Raw genomic sequence first — 20938 nt, forward strand, 5'->3', positions numbered from 1 at the left:
AAATTGGCCTATGTACGGAGACGCAAGGGAAGCAAGTCATCGTGTGTGTGATAGGGACTTCATGAGAGGTCTAGAATAGATGGTGTAGAGAACAACATGCGAGATTGAGAATGATGATACATTAGGGAGCTATGGAAAGAGTCACGACATATATGTATATAGGGAAGGAGCTGGGGCGGGTCCGCATGTGGGAGAGATAGAAAGAGGAGAGTGGTTCACAAGGAGACAAAGTGTGCTTGTTTGCAGTGGGGGTGGTGTGTGAGGTGAGTGTGCGAGAACCACATAACTAGGTAGATAGACGTTTGGGGGGCACGTTTTGTGTGTATGAGAAAGATACACTCTACATAGTGCGTGTGCTTGGGAAAGAGAGATGCCGGGAGAGCTGGAGAGTGGGGGAAGAGATGTGTGCATGCCCGAGAGACAAAGTGATAAGAGGCCTATATTGGGGTCCGGACTTTAGAAGAGAGGGGGGTGTTAATGTGCTCGTGTGTTCGTGTCTAGGGAAGAGAACGGCGTGTGTGTGTGGGGGGAGCGACGGAGGGGGTGGGGGTGGGAGGGTTGGCTTCAGATAATGAATTAGGTGTCTATATTTGAGGGACTTTAGCTGTAACGCCCACGATGCGGCTATATATCCCACATGTCGAGGCACGACTTAGAGGCATAACCGCATTGTGGTTTTGTCGCAAGAAGGGTCATCTTCACACAATCCCATGTAATGAACAAGAATGGGATAAAGAGTTGGCTTACAATCGCCACTTCACACAGTACATAAATAAATCATACATCAATCAGAGTACACACATAGGTCCGACTACGGAACCAAAATAAAAGAAGACAACCCCAAATGCTAGATCCCCGATCGTCCCAACTGGGCTCCACTACTGATCAACAGGAAACAAAACATAGTAACGACCAAGGTCCTCATCAAGCTCCCACTTGAGCTCGGTTGCGTCACCTGCCCTGGTATCAACGGCACCTGCAACTGTTTTGGAAGAATCTGTGAGTCACGAGGACTCAGCAATCTCACACCCGCGAGATCAAGACTATTTAAGCTTATAGGAAGGATGGGGTAAGGAGGTGGAGCTGCAGCAAGCAATAAGCAAATATGGTGGCTAACATACGCAAATAAGAGCGAGAAGAGAAGCAACACAACGATCGTCAACTAGTAATGATCAAGAAGTGATCCTGAACTCCTACTTACGTCAAACATAACCCAAAAGTCGTGTTCACTTCCCGGACTCCGCCGAAAAGAGACCATCACGGCTACACACGTGGTTGATGTATTTTAATTAAGTCAAGTGTCAAGTTCTCTACAACCGGATATTAACAAATTCCCATCTGCCTCATAACCGCGGGCATGGCTTTCGAAAGATAATACCCTGCAGGGGTGTCCCAACTTAGCCCATTATAAGCTCTCACGGTCAACGAAGGATATTCCTTCTCCCGGGAAAACCCGATCAGTCTCGAAATCCCGGTTTACAAGACATTTTGACAATGGTAAAACAACACCAGCAAAGCCGCCCGATGTGTCGACAATCCCGATAGGAGTCGCACGTACCTCGGTCTCAGGACACACCGGATGAACACTATGTACAACTAAAACCAGCCCTCAAGTTTCCCCGAGGTGGCGCTGCAAGTGGCTCTAGTTTGGACCAACACTACGAGGAGCACTGGCCCGGGGGGGGGGGGTAAAATAAGATGACCCTTGAGTCTGCAGAACCCAAGGGAAAAAGGCTTAGGTGGCAAATGTTAAAACCAAGGTTGGGCCTTGCTGGAGGAGTTTTATTCAAAGCGAACTGTCAAGGGGGCCCCATAAATCACCCAACCGCGTAAGGAACGCAAAATCAAGGAACATAACACCGGTATGACGGAAACTAGGGCGGCAAGAGTGGAACAAAACACCAGGCATAAGGCCGAGCCTTCCACCCTTTACCAAGTATATAGATGCATTAATTAAAATAAGATATATTGTGATATCCCAACAATATCCATGTCCCAACATGGAACAAACTTCATCTTCACCTGCAACTAGCAACGCTATAAGAGGGGCTGAGCAAAAGCGGTAACATAGCCAAACAACGGTTTGCTAGGAAAGGTGGGTTAGAGGCTTGACATGGCAACATGGGAGGCATGATATACCAAGTGGTAGGTAGCGCAGCATAGCAATAGAGCGAACAACTAGCAAGCAAAGATAGAAGTGATTTCGAGGGTATGGTCATCTTGCCTGAGATCCCGCAAGGAAGAAGATCGAATCCATGAAGAAGACAAACGGACGTAGTCGAACGAATCCTCACAACTCCGGAACGAAACCGAAGCTAACGAGAGAAGCAAACCCGGAAAGAAACAAACAACATAGTAAACAACCATCACATAAACATGGCATGATGCACAATCAAGTATGATGCATGTCCGGTTTAATGAGGCATGGCATGGCAAAGTGCACAAACAATACTACAAATTAAGTGGAGCTCAATATGTAACAAGTTGCATATTGACGAAACACCACATCAAATATTTAGTTCTCTCTCGTTTATGTACCCAACAATATTAAATGTTATTAAACATGGCAAGGGGTGAAGCATATGAAAACTACCTATCTAGGCAAGTTTAAATGATGCCGGAACAACAAACAACAATTCCGGAAAATCCTCATGTGCATATTTTAGATTTGGTACTGTTCTGCCATAAACACAATTTTAATGTTGTTAAACAGCAAAATAAAGTGCACCAAGTTAATCTATGCATTTTTCTACCCCATTTACATATAAAGTTTATTAAATTCCGAGTTACAGTTGATTAGTTATGAATTAAAGCATTTTAGCATGGCATTTAGCAAAATAAATGCAAGCAGCATTTTAAACAAGGATGTAAGCAGCATATTATGAAACTAGATGAAATTCTGAGCATGTTACATATGTAAAACATTTTAATATGATGCACGGTTGTGGAGTTATTAAATGCATGATGTTGAGGGTTTTTCTGTAAAACTGCAATTCCCTGGATAATTAGCAAAATCGCAGATCTGGGAAAAAAAACGTACGCGGGACGAATCTGGCTAGCCCGATAGTGCACAGGAGAGGCTTGGGGCTGCTCACCCTGGGCCAAGGCCCGACTGGAGAGGAGGAGGCCCAAGCGGCGCAGATCTGGGCTTCGGGCGTGCTTGCGGCCCAGGAGGCTGGCCATGCTGGCGCGGTCGAGGACGGGGTCAACGCGGGCGAGGTGCTCGTCTCCTCGTTCGTGAAACAGGGGATCGAGCAGCAGGAGCAAGGAAGCGGCGGCGCTGGAGGGTGCTGGTGGCCGGTTCCGGCGACGCGGCGGGGGCACACGAGGTCCTGGAGGCGCTCGGGCAGAGGTGGGGGAAGTCCATGGCGCTGGAGCCTTGTCGGTTCTTGCGCACGACGCACAGGCAGAAGGCTGCAGCGCTACAAAGAGAACTGAGAGAGGGGATGAGATGTGAGTGGAGGAGGAGACCGAAGGAAGGAGAAGGGCACGCTGTGGGATGGCAGAACTGACCGGATCCAGGACAAGGACGCGATCTCCGGCGAAAGAAGGTGATTCCCGGCAGCGGCGAGCTCCGGTGGTGGTGCCACGGTCTACTGCTGCTCCTGCGTGAAGAACATAGGGAAATGAGGAGAGTTTAGCACCGGGGGAGAGAGGGACGACGAGGGGGAGGCAAGGGATGGCGAGGCTTGGCCTGGTCGTGGTCGTGGTTGGTGGTTGGATCGAGAGGGGATTTGGCAGGTGGGATCTGGATTGATCCCGAGGAAGGAGGAGACTTGTTCGAGCGCTCCGGTTGGGCTGGTGGGGAGATCGAGGAGAAGGCGGGTGGAAGGATTAGACAGATCCCGAGGAAGAGTGGCGGCGGCGCTAGGGTAGGATCCCTAGAAACTAGGTGGTTTGTCTAGATATATACAGTAGGTGGATTTAATTTAGGGGTATATCGTCCCTTCGATCGTAATCGGGCGGACAAAAAAAATAGGCTAGGGAGAGTCCAATAAAGAACCGAAGATATTTTCGGGATGTTAGGGGATGATCCGGACCCAATGGTAACGATAGTCCGGTTCGGGTTCGGGGAAGTTTTCGGACACAGGCGAGGGGTTTGAGTATTGTGTAGAGAGGGTCAAAGGGTCGGGCAGCAAACGAATGGTCGGTCTTGAGAAAGGTCAACAGAGACGAGGAAGAAGCGGCAACTATCAACGGGTGCAAGTTTTTTAGAAAACATGCAATACGGATGATGCCATGATGAAATGCAACAAACAAATAAATACACACAACGATAACGAAAAATAAGGAAGGCGTCTGGAGCGTCGGTCTAGGGGCGTTACATTAGCGTAATTGAGATATATATGGTCAATAGTGTGTGCACTCATGGTTGATCAATTTGTTTCACAGTTTGGACTATGAGATAACGATACTTTTGAACATGCGTGATATACCTTGATGTACCAGAATTACAAACCAAAGATTGGAATTTTGGAATTCGACTCCATCATTAGCTTTTATAATTCATTTAAACGGAGGTACATTTTTTAAGCTGGGATTTCGTGATTTCAAATTCATATATCAATGGAAAAACTAACGCCCACACGTGTGGGCGTTTGCACATCGCCCACACGCCTCCATCACCACTCATTTTGCCACGTATGAACAGATGACATCAGCAGAAATCTTTTTGGTTTTCGACTTAAAAATGTTTTATCTCTTAATTAAAAAGCCAATTAAAAATCCGTTTTCACCATTAAATCCGTCTCGACGAGATCTTCAAAACTAGACCCCATGTTGATATGTTTTGACGAAATTTTTTTTGCCCAAAGTTGCCATGATGTCTACACTGTAGTTGCCATAGTGCTTAAACTAAAGTTGCCATTTGGCAATTTTAGTTTGTAGATCATGGCAATTTTAGTTTTTCGATGATGGCAATTCCAGTACTTTGACCATGAAAATATTTTTTTGTATGAACCATGGCAATTTTAAGTGCATGTATCATGGCAACTTTAATTTATGATGCATGGCAAATCTAGTTTCTTAATTCCCCATTTTATAATATGTCAAAATTACTTTTAAATGTAGAAGAAAATAGCTGAAACATATCATGGCAACTTCAGTGTAAACATCATGGCAATTCATGTGCAATAGACACGGCAACTTTTAACCAAAAAAATTCGTTGAAATATATTGATATGAGATCTAGTTTCGAAGATCTCGTGGCGAGGGATTTAATGGTGAAAACGGATCTTCAATCGGATTTTTCATTTAAGAGATAAAACATTTTCAAAATAGAAAATCCAAAAAGATTTCCACATGCATGCATGCCTGCGGTGGCATGGCGTAGTCTGTGTGCTATAGGGTGTGTGGGCGGGTTTGGCTCCCACCACACGTGTGGGCGTTAGCATTGTCCTATATCAAACCTAGAGATATACACATACGTGCATGTTCAAGCTTTATAATCATCCACTTTATTCATACACATGCACATTTTTGCTTTTGTCATCATATTTAGGATAAACACATTTGGAATTTCATTTGAATTGGACCTTATGATGGTAGTTACTTGTACTAGCTCAATGATCCATATTTGAATTGAATGGACAATCTAAGTTTCGAGTTGGAGACATTGATTTTCAAAACTTGCACTTTTTTTGGGTGCAAAACAAATAAATTTTCGGCCATGATATCATAGTCGGCCGTACAAGAGCAGAACACTTATAATTTCAGGCGCCAAAAGCTTTCAAACTTCCCGCTCACATCGAAATATCTCGCGCCCGAAAGTTTAGCCCTGCGATATTCCTGTTTTACCCCTGCCACATGAACGGAAAAGGGCTGCTTTGGTAACTCCATTGTTTTCCCCTCTTTGCCCCCAACATTCTTCCCCAGAGCTCCTCCCCTTCCCCTCCCCGACCCCCCCAACCACGGCAAGCCACCGAATCTAGTCCTCCACCGCAGCGGTCGACCTCACACCCCGCCAGATCTACCTTCCACACCTTGGAACCCCAAACTGCCAACTCACCACTTCACTGGAGCCGCTTCACCGACTGGCTTGTCCACCACTCCAGATCTCCTTGACCGCCATCATGGTCCACCGCACCGGATCTGCTTAACCAGCGCCCTCGTCCACCATAGTGTAGGCCCTTCACTGACTCCCTCGTCCGCCCCATCGCTGGCCCTTCATACAAGCCCTTGTTCACCGCAACAGATCCGCCTCACCGAAAGCACTGTACACCGCGCCCGCCGAAGCCTTCATCCACTGCACCAGACCCGCTCCACGGACGCCATATTCAACTCCACCGGCCCTGCTTTAGTGACGCCGCAGCCTCATCAGGTTATTTCGATTTGTACTCCTTCGGTTTTTCTCTTCTTTATCATGCAACTGTTCACTTACCACAGATGAGTGCTACCTCTTGAGCACTGCGTTGGTTTTCCCTTGAAGAGGAAAGGGTGATGCAGTAAAGTACCGTAAGTATTTCCCTTAGTTTTTGAGAACCAAGGTATCAATCCAGTAGGAGACCACGCGCGAGTCCCACGCACCTACACAAACAAATAAGAACCTCGCAACCAACGCGATAAAGGGGTTGTCAATCCCTTCACGGTCACTTACGATAGTGAGATCTGATAGATATGATAAGATAATATTTTTGGTATTTTTATGATAAAGAGTAAAAGTAAATGATGCAAAGATGAACGGCGCCAGAAATAGCTTGTTGACGGGAGATTAATATGATGGAAAATAGGCCCGGAGGCCATAGGTTTCACTAGTGGCTTCTCTCAAGATAGCATAAGTATTACGGTGGGTAAACGAATTACTGTCGAGCAATTGATAGAATTGAGCATAGTTATGAGAATATCTAGGTATGATCATGTATATAGGCATCACGTCCGCGACAAGTAGACCAAAACGATTCTGCATCTACTACTATTACTCCAAACATCGACCGCTATCCAGCATGCATCTAGAGTATTAAGTTCATAAGAACGGAGTAATGCTTTAAGCAAGATGACATGATGTAGAGGAATAAACTTATGCAATATGATATAAACCCCATCTTTTTATCCTCGATGGCAACAATACAATACGTGTCATTTCCCCTTCTGTCACTGGGATCGAGCACCGCAAGATTGAACCCAAAGCTAAGCACTTCTCCTATTGCAAGAAAGATAAATCTAGTAGGCCAAACCAAACTGATAATTCGAAGAGACTTGCAAAGATAACCAATCATACATAAAAGAATTCAGAGGAGATTGAAATATTGTTCATAGATAAACTTGATCATAAACCCACAATTCATCGGATCTCGACAAACATACCGCAAAAGAAGATTACATCGAATAGATCTCCAAGAAGATCGAGGAGAACTTTGTATTGAGATCCAAAGAGAAAGAAGAAGCCATCTAGCTAATAATTATGGACCCGAAGGTCTGAGGTAAACTACTCACACATCATCGGAGAGGCTATGGTGTTGATGTAGAAGCCCTCCATGAACAATGCCCCCTCCGGTGGAGCGCCGGAAAAGGCCCCAAGATGGGATCTCACGGGTACAGAAGGTTGCGGCGGTGGAAATAGGGTTTTGGCTCCGTATATGATGTTTCCAGGGTATAGGGGTATATATAGGAGGAAGAAGTACGTCGATGGAGCAACGAGGGCCCCACAAGGGTGGAGGGCGCGCCTAGGGGGGTAGGCGCGCCCCTGCCTCTTTCCTTCCTCGTTGATTACTTTACGTAGAATCCAAGTCCTCTAGATCACGTTTGTTCTGAAAATCACGTTCCCTAAGGTTTCATTCCGTGTGGACTCCGTTTGATATCGTTTTCCTTCGAAACACTGAAACAGGCAAAAAAACAACAATTTGGGATGGGCCTCCGGTTAATAGGTTAGTCCCAAAAATAATATAAAAGTGTATAATAAAGCCCAATAAGCATCTAAAATAGAATATAATATAGCATGGAACAATAAAAAATTATAGATACGTTGGAGACGTATCAACGAGCTTTCTTGTATGTCGACAGGTGTCGGTGTCAAAACCGGCGGATCTCGGGTAGGGGGTCCCGAACTGTGCATCTAGGATCAATGGTAACATGAGACGGGGGACTGTAACGCCCCAGGACCGACGCCCCACACGCCTTCCTTGTTTTTTTTGTTATCATCGCGTGTATTTATTTGTTTGTTGCATTCATCATCGCACCATTCGCATTGCATCCGCATGTTTTCTTAAACTCGTGGTCCGTTCGTAGTTCCCGCTTCTCCCTGTTGCCTCCGTTGTCCCTTTCGAGACCAACCATTCTTTTGTTGTCCGGCCGTTTGAGCCTCTCTGCAATGCACAAAACCCCTTCTCGCGCACGTCCGAAACCTGTCCCGAACCCGACCCTCTCAGTCATCACCGTTGGGTCCGGATCATCCCCAAACATCTATAAAACATCTCTGTTTTCTTTATTGGACTCCACAACCTATTTTTCTCGACCATTCAATTTTGATCGAAGGGTCCGTTTTGCCTAGTCCACCTAGCTATTTAAACAGCCTAACCCTAGTTTTTAGGAGGCTTGTCCCATCCACCTATTCCCGAGCCGCCGCCACCCACCTCCCTTTTCTTCCCCGGGATCTCCTCATTCCCCCCGATCCATCCACCAACCTCTGCCTCTGCTCGATCTCCACCGCAAGCCGCAGCCGCGCCTCCCGCTCCCTCCTCGATCTAGATCGAGAGGGGTTCGATCCCCTGCCTTTGCCCGAGCTCCTCCCGCAGCTCCCCATCACCCTCGACCCCGCCTCGTCGGCCGGTTGACACCAGCGACCGGAACATCGCCGGAGATGAGTGCCCCGACAGCCCCGCGACCTCTCCTCCCCCTCCTATGATTTCCCCCTCTCTCTCTCACGGTGGCCATCTCTCTCTCCTTCACAGGAACGAGCAGGAGCTCGCCAAGCTCCATGGCGCCGCCTCCTCCGCTTCGTCCCGCGCGCACGAGCCCAACGGGAGAGGAGCTCCTCCATGCCGTGTCTGCCTCCCTCCGCCTCGCCAATTCCCTGAACCATCAGGTCCCAAGGCCGTGCCTCTCCTCCTCCTCACCCTGTTTCCCCTGGTTATCTCTCTAATCCCCGTGCCATCGTCGGCCTGTAGGAACTAGCCCGCCATGGAGTTCGTCAGCCGCGTCCGCCACTTCTGCACCCGGATCCGCACCACGCCGCCTGCTCCGCCGCGGACCTGGACGCACTGCGCCCTCGGGTCCCCGCCGTCCTGCTTCTTCCCGGCGAGAGCCACGCCTCTGCCTTCGTTCGGTTCGAGCGAAAGAGCAAGCGGGATGCCCGTTCCGCCCTTCTGTTTCACCCTGCATCAAACAACGAGACGCACGCCCGCGTTGACCTCTCCCCTCGCCAAGCCGCCCGAGCACCTCCTCCAGTTCGTCGCCTCGGTCGCCGCCTTGCCAAGCTCCGCTCGCTGCCTTCCATCGCCGGGAGACGCCAGCGCCAAGTCCCCCTGTCTGCTTCCTCTGCATTGAGCGAGACCAGCGCCAGCCATCGGGTCAAGCCCGCGTTGACCGCCCGCTCGCCGCACCGTGGACGCGTCGTCCTGCTGCGTGGGACGCGGCCTCGTCCGCGCCTCCTGGCCCAACCTCCCGCACCGCGGTCCAGCGTGCCCTTGCAGGCCTCCCTCTCCACCGACCCGGGCCTTGGCCCATGGGTGAGCAGCCCCAGTCCTCCCCTGTGCTCCTATTGGGCTAGCCAGATTCGGCCGGCATAGGTTTTTTTAGGTTCTGTGATTTTAACTATTTTCCCAGGATTTACTGTTTTGCAGAAAAACCCTCTTTGTCATGCATATAATAACTTAATAACCATGCATCATTTGTAAAAACATTATATATGAAAAATGCTCAGAATTTCATCTAGTTTCATAATATGCTGCTTACATCCTTGTTTAAAATGTTTAAAATGATGTTTGTTTAATTTTGCTCAAATACCATGCTAAAATGATTTATTTCATAACTAATTAACCGTAACTCGGAATTTAATAAACTTTATATGTAAATGGGGTAGAAAAATGCCTAGTTGAACTTGGTGCAGATGATTTTTCTATTTAACAACATTAAAATTGTGTTTATGGCAGAACACTAGCAAATTCAAAATATGCATATGGGGATTTTCCGGAATTGTTGTTTATTGTTTCTGGCCTCTTTTAACTTGCTTAAATAGTTAGTTTACTTATGCTTCACCCCTTGCGATATTTAATAACATTTAATATTGTTGTGTACATAAACAAGAGCGAACTAAATAACTTGAATGTGGTGTTTCGTCAATATGCAACTCGTTGCATATTGAGCTCCACTTAATTTGTAGTATTGTTTGTTGCACTTTGCCATGCCATGCCTCATTACATCGGACATGCATCATACTTGATTTTGCATCATGCCATGTGTATCTGGTGGTTGTTTACTATGTTGTTTGTTTCTTTCCAGGTTGCTTCTCTCGTTAGCTTCGGTTTCGTTCCGGAGTTGTGAGGATTCGTTCGACTACGTCTGTTTGTCTCCTTCATGGACTCGTTCTTCTTCCTTGCGGGATTTCAGGCAAGATGACCATACCCTCGAAATCACTTCTATCTTTGCTTGCTAGTTGTTCGCTCTATTGCTTTGCCGCGCTACCTACCACTTGCTATATCATGCCTCCCTTATTGCCATGTCAGCCTCTAACCTTTTCACCCTTCCTAGCAAACCGTTGCTTGGCTATGTTACCGCTTTTGCTCAGCCCCTCTTATAGCATTGCTAGTTGCAGGTGAAGATTAAGTTTGTCCCATGTTGGAACATGGATATGTTGGGATATCACAATATCTCTTATCTTAATTAATGCATCTATATACTTGGTAAAGGGTGGAAGGCTCGGCCTTATGCCTGGTGTTTTGTTCCACTCTTGCCGCCCTACTTTCCGCCATACCGGTGTTATGTTCCTTGATTTTGCGTTCCTTACGCGGTTGGGTGATTTATGGGACCCCCTTGACAGTTCGCTTTGAATAAAACTCCTCCAGCAAGGCCCAACCTTGGTTTTACCATTCACCTACCTAAGCCTTTTTCCCTTGGGTTCTGCAGACTCAAGGGTCATCTTTATTTACCGCCCGGGCCATTGCTCCTTCGAGTGCTGGTCCAAACCGAGCGATGTCCGGCGCCCCCTGGGCAACCAGGGTCTATGCCAACCCGACGTGTTTCTCATCCGGTGTGCCATGAGAACGAGATATGTGTAGCTCCTATCGGGATTTGTCGGCACATTCGGGCGGCTTTGCTGGTCTTGTTTTACCATTGGCGAAATGTCTTGTAAACCGGGATTCCGAGACTGATCGGGTCTTTCCGGGAGAAGGAATATCCTTCATTGACCGTGAGAGCTTATAATGGGCTAAGTTGGGACACCCCTGCAGGGTATTACCTTTCGAAAGCCGTGCCCGCGGTTATGTGGCAGATGGGAATTTGTTAATATCCGGTTGTAGAGAACTTGACACTTGACTTAATTAAAATACATCAACCGTGTGTGTAGCCGTGATGGTCTCTTCTCGGCGGAGTCCGGGAAGTGAAGACGGTTCTTGTGTTATGTTTGACGTAAGTAGGAGTTCAGGATCACTTCTTGATCATTACTAGTTGACGACCGTTCCGTTGCTTCTCTTCTCGCTCTTATTTGCGTATGTTAGCCACCATATATGCTTAGTCGCTGCTGCAACCTCACCACCTTACCCTTCTCCTACCCATAAGCTTAAATAGTCTTGATCTCGCGGGTGTGAGATTGCTGAGTCCTCGTGACTCACAGATACTTCCAAAACAGTTGCAGGTGCCCACGATACCAGTGCAGATGACGCAACTGAGCTCAAGTGGGAGTTCGACGAGGAACTTGGTCGTTACTATGTTTCGTTTCCTGATGATCAGTAGTGGAGCCCAGTTGGGACGATCGGGGATCTAGCATTTGGGGTTGTCTTCTTCTCTTTTGGTTCCGTAGCCGGACCTATGTGTGTACTCTGATTGCTGTATGATTTATTTATGTATTGTGTGAACTGGCGATTGTAAGCCAACTCTTTATCCCATTCTTGTTCATTACATGGGATTGTGTGAAGATGACCCTTCTTGCGACAAAACCACAATGCGGTTATGCCTCTAAGTCGTGCCTCGACACGTGGGAGATATAGCCGCATCGTGGGTGTTACAAGTTGGTATGGGAGCCATCCCCGACTTAGGAGCCCCCTGCTTGGTCGAATCGCTGACGTTGTTGAGTCTAGAACAAAATTGTTTTGAGTCTTAGGATTACATATATCGGGGAGTAGGATTCTATTCCTCAGTCCCTTCGTCGCTCTGGTGAGGCCTCCTGACGTAGAAGTTTTGACTTTTCTCTCCTCAAATTTCACTAATTTTTTTAGGATCACGCGGGTATCTTGGAATCGTTCCGATGGTTTTGTGACGAGAACATTGTTCTTGGTGCCTCCTGACATTTAGGGGTTGTGGCAGTGTCCCGGGGAGTTGAGCTCCGAGGTGTTGTCGTCACAATTTTATCGGTGCAGTTCTGGAATACCTGAGTTTCGCCGACATCGAAAATCTCTTTTATGCAGTTGTTGGTGAGATCACCTCGACGCCACCCAGTACTGGGGCGGGAGTTCGGGAGTATTGCCATAACTCGTATAACGGATGCTTTTCGAAGGTTGAGGTACACGATTTCCGAAGGTTTCTTGGTTATGTGTTGAAGGATGGATACAGCTGGATCTAGGTATTGTTAGTTTGGGTGAGATATATTGCGTCCCCTGTATCCCCAACACCAGATTGCATAACCATAAAGTTTCAGGAGTTTATAAGTGGGAAGTATCTCGTAGGATATCTTTCCAACACACACATGATACGATATGGGATCTATCATATGTTTGTTTCCGGCTTATTCTGCAAGCCAAATCCTTTATTTTTTGTTTTGTTTTGCGGTATTCGAGTTGCTTCAATGCCAAGTGTTGATTCCATACCTTATTCTAAGCGGTGTTCTCATATTTCTATGTGGTTGCTAATCCTTTCGATCATCGAGGTTGTCATATTAATTCTTTTCAACCGGTGTGTTTCTCTTCAAGTGCATCGAGTCATTCCAACATTCGCAAGATCAGTTCTAAGTTTTTTCTCAACAGTGTTCGTTATATCCGACCCAAGTTGCTTTTGTTTTCCCACCCTCCCACCCTCTTTCTTCAAGGACTCAGATTTCTTAATCATGTATCCATCTTATGGATGTGAAGTTTCTCCATTATTTTCCATCAATGTTCTTAGCTGGTGATTCTCAGGAAGATGCTCAGGAAGCTTCAAGATTATCATTCTTCATTCTCGTATTCTTTGCCGGTGGATTCAATTGAAGCTTTCAGTGTTGATTATAGCCCTTTCCTCCTTTCAAATGCTTTCTCATGCCGGTATATCTCTTAATCATTCCCCGCTTGCTATTCAATTGTTCCGGAGTGCTGAAGATATCTCAGAAGATTCGCATTTCCATTCCCAATCCGTTCAAGGTATCTCGAGGTTGTTATCTCTTTTGAGCCATTTAATTCAACCGGCGCAATCTTTCTTTTAATCATTCAACGGTGTATCTTTTGAGTGGGCCCTAACCCACTGGTCTTTTCCCAGGATCTTACCTGACTCTTCTAATTTTTCGGAGTTATTCTCAAATTCATTGCAAAGTTTGACGTAAGAATGAATTATCATCAGTCAAATGTCTTTCTCCAAGATCTTTCAAATTCTTTTCATCGTTGGTTCAACCTTTCTAATTTTCATCCCGGAGTATCTCAACAATTCATGGTGGTGTTTCTCATTGTCATTCTCGGATTTTGAAGACCAAAGAAGAGTTTCTCTTAAATCTTGCTCCATTCTCTTCAAGATTCATAGTTCTAACTTATGCCATCCTCTCATAATTGTTTTCGATTGTGAGAACTCTTTTCACCCATCCGGAGCATTTCAGGAGTCTTTTCAGTTTGATTCTCCGGAGCCCATCATCTCAGAATTATTCATTCAAGTTTTCAGCCTCGTTCTCCAATTATTCTAAATTGATGTCTCTTCGTTCATCTCCATATTATTCCGGTGCACCGTTCAAGTATTCTCTAATCAGCTCGTGATCTCTTCGTTCACTTGTATCTAAATTCTTTCAAGTATCTTCGTTCATTTTCTAATTCTTCCCGATGTTTCTTTATCTTATCTTCGTTGATTTTCAGATTCTTATGGTGGTTCGTTCAAGAGTTCTCTTCCTTCGTTATCATATCAATTTATTCATTGTTTCAATCCTACCGGTGGTTCGATGAAGACCTTCCCAAGTTTGCGCAATATCTATCTTAATCCTTTCTACGAGAATAAGTAGTATGCAAAATCCGTTGCTTGTCATCAATCCAAATTGGTGAAGGCTAAGCATAATGTAATTCTTATTCTTGTTTCATCCAAGTGATTAATTCCTTATTCCGGAGATTCATCAAAATTCTTGATCTCATTTGTTCATTTTTCTTTCCGAAGCTCCAAGTTATTTCAATTATGTCAGTTCAAAGCTTCATCTAATCATTGCAAGGCTTCTCTCGGAGTTCTTTTCAACTTTCCCTTTCGTTTGATCATTCTTTTATTATCGGAGTTCTTCATGGAGGATCAACATGGTGGCTCATCAAGGATTCCTTTCATTCTTCAATTGTTCTTCAAGATTTCTCTTGAAGTTAAGATCAGCCAAGCTATACTCTAAAAATAAACATGGTGCTCAACACATGTTTTGTTTTGTGCAGTCCAAGCATTCTTCATCTTGCATTCTAAAGTGCAATTCGTTCTACCTTATCATTTGAGGTGGTGTTATATTACTCTTGACAATTTCCTTCATGTTTCTTGATTCATATTGTTGTCAAGAATGAGGTATTTTAAATCCATCAATCTTTTTGTTGGAGTTGTATTGGGTTATATTTCACCTAAAGCCTTCCCTAAGGAATGTTGCTATTATGGTGCTTATCAATGATCCAAGTTTTCTCATATCCTCTTGGTGAAAGAAGTTTTTCATCTCGTTGGTGTTATCAATTATATTAGTTGTTTCCGTAGTGGCAGAATTTCGCCTCTATCTTGAGAAGTTTTCCATAAGCCCACTACAAGCTTATTCCTTCCGTTGTTGGTTTTCCAACAACTCCGTTCTAACCTTCTTGGAAGGGTGCTTTCCAAGATCATTTGTGGCAGAAGTTGGCATTTTCTTCTCCATTCATTTATTTCAATGATCTATCTTCTACTCTTTCTTCCGGAGTCATTGCGATGTTGCTCTCTTCGCTCATCATCTCGAATTGTGAAGATCGTGTTCTTTCCTTGCTTATCCATTTAACCGGAGTGTCGTGTCCTCTTTTCAGGTTCTTTCATCTTATCAAGTCTTGCATCTCTTCAACCGGAGTGATGTCCGCATTTGTTCTTCCTTGGTCCTTGTTTATCTCGTTTCAGCCAGAGTGGTTTCAATTCCTTCTTGTCCATTGTTCTCACCATTCATAGATTTGCAAACTCCAAGGTTCACATGGTGTTCCTTGTTTCTCTTTTCTACCGGTGTGCTTTCATATTAATTTTGATCCGTTAAGCTCTTGTTTCATGTCCTTCAACCTACAAGGTTCCCGTAATGTTCCTTGTTCCTTTTTTTTCTAACGGAGTGTTTGCAATCGCGTTCATCTCCATTGTATTCTTCTTTAAATTATTTAACCTCTCAAGGTTCGTGGTTTCACTCGTTTGTTAAAGAAGCAACTTAGCTTTACCTCTTCTCTTCCTCTTCCGCTTTTCTCCGGTGCCGTCCTAGATCTCGGGACGAGATCCTATTGTAGTGGTGGAGTGTTGTAACGCCCCAAGACCGACGCCCCAGACGCCTTCCTTGTTTTTTTGTTATCATCGCGTGTATTTATTTGTTTGTTGCATTCATCATCGCATCATTCGCATTGCATCCGCATGTTTTCTTAAACTCGTGGTCCGTTCGTAGTTCCCGCTTCTCCCTGTTGCCTCCGTTGTCCCTTTCGAGACCAACCGTTCTTTTGTTGTCTGGCCGTTTGAGCCTCTCTGCAATGCACAAAACCCCTTCTCGCGCACGTCCGAAACCTGTCCCGAACCCGACCCACTCAGTCATCACCGTTGGGTCCGGATCATCCCAAAACATCTATAAAACATCTCCATTTTCTTTATTGGACTCCACGGCCTATTTTTCTCGACCGTTCAATTTTGATCGAAGGGTCCGTTTTGCCTAGTCCACCTAGCTATTTAAACAGCCTAACCCTAGTTTTTAGGAGGCTTGTCCCATCCACCTATTCCCGAGCCGCCGCCACCCACCTCCCTTTTCTTCCTCGGGATCTCCTCATTCCCCCCGATCCAATCCACCAGCCTCTGCCTCTGCTCGATCTCCACCGCAAGCCGCAGCCGTGCCTCCCGCTCCCTCCTCGATCTAGATCGAGAGGGGTTCGATCCCCTACCTTTGCCCGAGCTCCTCCCGCAGCTCCCCATCACCCTCGACCCCGCCTCGTCGGCCGGTCGACACCGGTGACCGGAACATTGCCGGAGATGAGTGCCCCGACAGCCCCGCGACCTCTCCTCCCCCTCCTGTGATTTCCCCCTCTCTCTCTCACGGTGGCCATCTCTCTCTCCTTAATAGGAACGAGCAGGAACTCGCCAAGCTCCATGGCGCCACCTCCTCTACTTCGTCCCGCGCGCACGAGCCTAACGGGAGAGGAGCTCCTCCATGCCGTGTGTGCCTCCAGCCGCCTCGCCAATTCCCTGAACCGTCAGGTCCCAAGGCCGTGCCTCTCCTCCTCCTCCTCACCCTGTTTCCCCTGGTTCTCTCTCTAATCCCCGTGCTGTCGTCGGCCTGTAGGAACTAGCCCGCCATGGAGTTCGTCAGCCGCGTCCGCCACTTCTGCACCCGGATCCGCACCACGCCGCCTACTCCGCCGCGGACCTGGACGCACTGCGCCCTCGGGTCCCCGCCGTCCTGCTTCTCCCCGGCGAGAGGCACGCCTCTACCTTCGTTCGGTTCAAGCGAAAGAGCAAGCGGGATGCCCGTTCCGCCCTTCTGTTTCACCCTGCATCGAACGAGGAGACGCACTCCCGCGTTGACCTCTCCCCTCGCCAAGCCGCCCGAGCACCTCCTCCAGTTCGTCGCCTCGGTCGCCGCCTTGCCAAGCTCCGCTCGCTGCCGGCCATCGCCGGGAGACGCCAGCGCCAAGTCCCCCTGTCTGCTTCCTCTGCATCGAGCGAGACCAGCGCCAGCCATCGGGTCAAGCCCGCGTTGACCGCCCGCTCGCCGCACCGTGGACGCGTCGTCCTGCTGCGTGGGACGCGGCCTCGTCCGCGCCTCCTGGCCCAACCTCCCGCACCGCGGTCCAGCGTGCCCTTGCAGGCCTCCCTCTCCACTGTCCCGGGCCTTGGCCCATGGGTGAGCGGCCCCAGTCCTCCCCTGTGCTCCTGTTGGGCTAGCCAGATTCGGCCCGCATAGTTTTTTTTAGGTTCTGCAATTTTAACTATTTTCCCAGGATTTACTGTTTTGCAGAAACACCCTCTTTGTCATGCATATAATAACTTAATAACCATGCATCATTTGTAAAAACATTATATATGAAAAATGCTCAGAATTTCATCTAGTTTCATAATATGCTGCTTACGTCCTTGTTTAAAATGTTTAAAATGATGTTTGTTTAATTTTGCTCAAATGGCATGCTAAAATGATTTATTTCATAACTAATTAACCGTAACTCGGAATTTAATAAACTTTATATGTAAATGGGGTAGAAAAATTCCTAGTTTAATTTGGTGCACATTATTTTTCTATTTAACAAAATTAAAATTGTGTTTATGGCAGAACAGTAGCAAATTCAAAAAATGCATATGGGGATTTTCCGGAATTGTTGTTTATTGTTTCCGGCCTCTTTTAACTTGCTTAAATAGTTAGTTTACTTATGCTTCACCCCTTGCCATGTTTTAATAACATTTAATATTGTTGTGTACATAAACAAGAGCGAACTAAATAACTTGAATGTGGTGTTTCGTCAATATGCAACTCGTTGCATATTGAGCTCCACTTAATTTGTAGTATTGTTTGTTGCACTTTGCCATGCCATGCCTCATTACATCGGACATGCATCATACTTGATTTTGCATCATGCCATGTGTATGTGGTGGTTGTTTACTATGTTGTTTGTTTCTTTCCGGGTTGCTTCTGTCGTTAGCTTCGGTTTCGTTCCGGAGTTGTGAGGATTCGTTCGACTACGTCTGTTTGTCTCCTTCATGGACTCGTTCTTCTTCCTTACATGATTTCAGGCAAGATGACCATACCCTCGAAATCACTTCTATCTTTGCTTGCTAGTTGTTCGCTCTATTGCTTTGCCGCGCTACCTACCACTTGCTATATCATCCCTCCCTTATTGCCATGTCAGCCTCTAACCTTTTCACCCTTCCTAGCAAACCGTTGCTTGGCTATGTTACCGCTTTTGCTCAGCCCCTCTTATAGCGTTGCTAGTTGCAGGTGAAGATTAAGTTTGTTCCATGTTGGAACATGGATATGTTGGGATATCACAATATCTCTTATCTTAATTAATGCATCTATATACTTGGTAAAGGGTGGAAGGCTCGGCCTTATGCCTGGTGTTTTGTTCCACTCTTGCCGCCCTAGTTTCCGTCATACCGGTGTTATGTTCCTTCATTTTGCGTTGCTTACGCGGTTGGGTGATTTATGGGACCCCCTTGACAGTTCGCTTTGAATAAAACTCCTCCAGCAAGGCCCAACCTTGGTTTTACCATTCGCCTACCTAAGCCTTTTTCCCTTGGATTCTGTAGACTCAAGGGTCATCTTTATTTACCCCCCCGGGCCAGTGCTCCTTCGAGTGCTGGTCCAAACCAAGCGATGTCCGGCGCCCCCTGGGCAACCAGGGTCTATGCCCACCCGACATCTTGCTCATCCGGTGTGCCCTGAGAACGAGATATGTGCAGCTCCTATCGGGATTTTTCGGCACATTCGGGCGGCTTTGCTGGTCTTGTTTTACCATTGTCGAAATGTCTTGTAAACCGGGATTCCGAGACTGATCGGGTCTTTCCGGGAGAAGGAATATCCTTCGTTGACCGTGAGAGCTTATAATGGGCTAAGTTGGGACACCCTTGCAGGGTTTTATCTTTCGAAAGCCGTGCCCGCAGTTATGTGGCAGATGGGAATTTGTTAATATCCGGTTGTATAGAACTTGACACTTGACTTAATTAAAATACATCAACCGCGTGTGTAGCCGTGATGGTCTCTTCTCGGCGGAGTCCGGGAAGTGAACACGGTTCTTGTGTTATGTTTGACATAAGTAGGAGTTCAGGATCACTTCTTGATCATTACTAGTTGACGATCGTTCCGTTGCTTCTCTTCTCGCTCTTATTTGTGTATGTTAGCCACCATATATGCTTAGTCGCTGCTGCAACCTCACCACCTTACCCTTCTCCTACCCATAAGCTTAAATAGTCTTGATCTCACGGGTGTGAGATTGTTGAGTCCTCGTGACTCACAGATACTTCTAAAACAGTTGCAGGTGCCGACGATACCAGTGCAGATGACGCAACCGAGCTCAAGTGGGAGTTCGACGAGGAACTTGGTCGTTACTATGTTTCGTTTCCTGATGATCAGTAGTGGAGCCCAGTTGGGACGATCGGGGATCTAGCATTTGGGGTTGTCTTCTTCTCTTTTGGTTCCGTAGTCGGACCTATGTGTGTACTCGGATTGCTGTATGATTTATTTATGTATTGTGTGAAGTGGCGATTGTAAGCCAACTCTTTATCCCATTCTTGTTCATTACATGGGATTGTGTGAAGATGACCCTTCTTGCGACAAAACCACAATGCGGTTATGCCTCTAAGTCGTGCCTCGACACGTGGGAGATATAGCCGCATCGTGGGTGTTACAGGGGACATAATGTTTACCCAGGTTCAGGACCTCTCTATGGAGGTAATACCCTACTTCCTGCTTGATTGATCTTCATGAATATGAGTATTACAAGAGTTGATCTACCACGAGATCGTAATGGCTAAAACCTTAGAAGTCTAGCTTGTATGACTATGGTAATGAGTATCTATCTATCCGGACTAAGCCCTTCGGTTCATATAGACACCGGAGGGGTCTAGGGTTACATAAGGTTGGTTACAGAGAAAGGAATGTTCATATTTGATCACCAAGCTTGCCTTCCACGCCAAGGAGAGTCCCATCCGGACACGGGTGGAGTCTTTGATCTTCGTATCTTCACAGCCCATCAGTCCGGCCCATGACTAACAGGCCAGACGCCCGAGGACCCCTTAGTCCAGGACTCCCTCAGTAGCCCCTGAACCAGGCTTCAATGACGAGGTGTCCGGCACGCAGATTGTCTTCGGCATTGCAAGGCGGGTTCCCCTTCCCGAATACTCCAAGATAGTCTTCGGACGCGTAGAATGTATCCGGACCTGTGACACAAGCACCACACACAACCACAGAGAGTATAATATTCCACGAGTCTAATCCGCTGACAACTTTTTTGTAATGTGACATCACATCTACCCGGTCATTATTTCGAACCGTTTTCGTCTGCCGTTCCGCGTTTCGAGATGCGGTTTCCATTCGCATGTCTTGTCAAAGCAGAGATCGTGTCCCCTTATTGCGGGATTCTCATCAATACGGGCATGGGTAACCCAATCGTGCCGTTTGCGCCGCCCTTGGGAATAGGCGAGTTTAAAGGCGAGTGGGGAGGCGTTCAATATTCACAGTCTTTATAAGGAGATAAGAATTCCCTTTCTTCACCCACGCCTTCTCCTCCTCTATGTCCTTCCATTCTCGAGCTCCAGCGCCCAAGTTCCCATCTTCTCCTCCGCCAGGAAGCACTCAATCATGTCCGGATCCGGAGGACAAGGCAAGTGGATGGTCTCCTCCGTCAAGGAGAAGGACATCAGCCAGCTTCGGGCGGCCGGGTTTCTGGCGAAAGGAATCGCCCACCGTCTGCCCACC

General features: G+C 46.8%; 1 protein-coding gene across 1 annotated transcript; it reads left to right on the top strand.

Moving 5' to 3' along the window:
* The first annotated feature begins 16291 nt into the window (after positions 1 to 16291).
* LOC141042464 (uncharacterized) lies at positions 16292 to 19778 on the top strand. The gene is made up of 4 exons (XM_073510846.1): positions 16292 to 16728; positions 16814 to 17374; positions 18165 to 18255; positions 19494 to 19778. Exons 1-4 carry the CDS (start codon positions 16621 to 16623, stop codon positions 19595 to 19597), a joined length of 864 nt encoding a protein of 287 aa, XP_073366947.1. The 5' UTR covers positions 16292 to 16620; the 3' UTR covers positions 19598 to 19778.
* Positions 19779 to 20938: the final 1160 nt, after the last annotated feature.

This window comes from Aegilops tauschii, chromosome 3, assembly GCF_002575655.3.
Source record: "Aegilops tauschii subsp. strangulata cultivar AL8/78 chromosome 3, Aet v6.0, whole genome shotgun sequence".
Classification (NCBI taxonomy): domain Eukaryota; kingdom Viridiplantae; phylum Streptophyta; class Magnoliopsida; order Poales; family Poaceae; genus Aegilops; species Aegilops tauschii.

What these genes read in the sequence shown, in the direction of transcription:
- LOC141042464 (XM_073510846.1), top strand. Translation starts at nt 16,621, where the DNA reads ATGGCGCCACCTCCTCTACTTCGTCCCGCGCGCACGAGCCTAACGGGA. An exon ending in CCAATTCCCTGAACCGTCAG is followed by an intron (nt 16,729 to 16,813) that starts GTCCCAAGGCCG and finishes GTCGGCCTGTAG; the next exon opens with GAACTAGCCCGCCATGGAGT. An exon ending in TCCCGGGCCTTGGCCCATGG is followed by an intron (nt 17,375 to 18,164) that starts GTGAGCGGCCCC and finishes TTCTGTCGTTAG; the next exon opens with CTTCGGTTTCGTTCCGGAGT.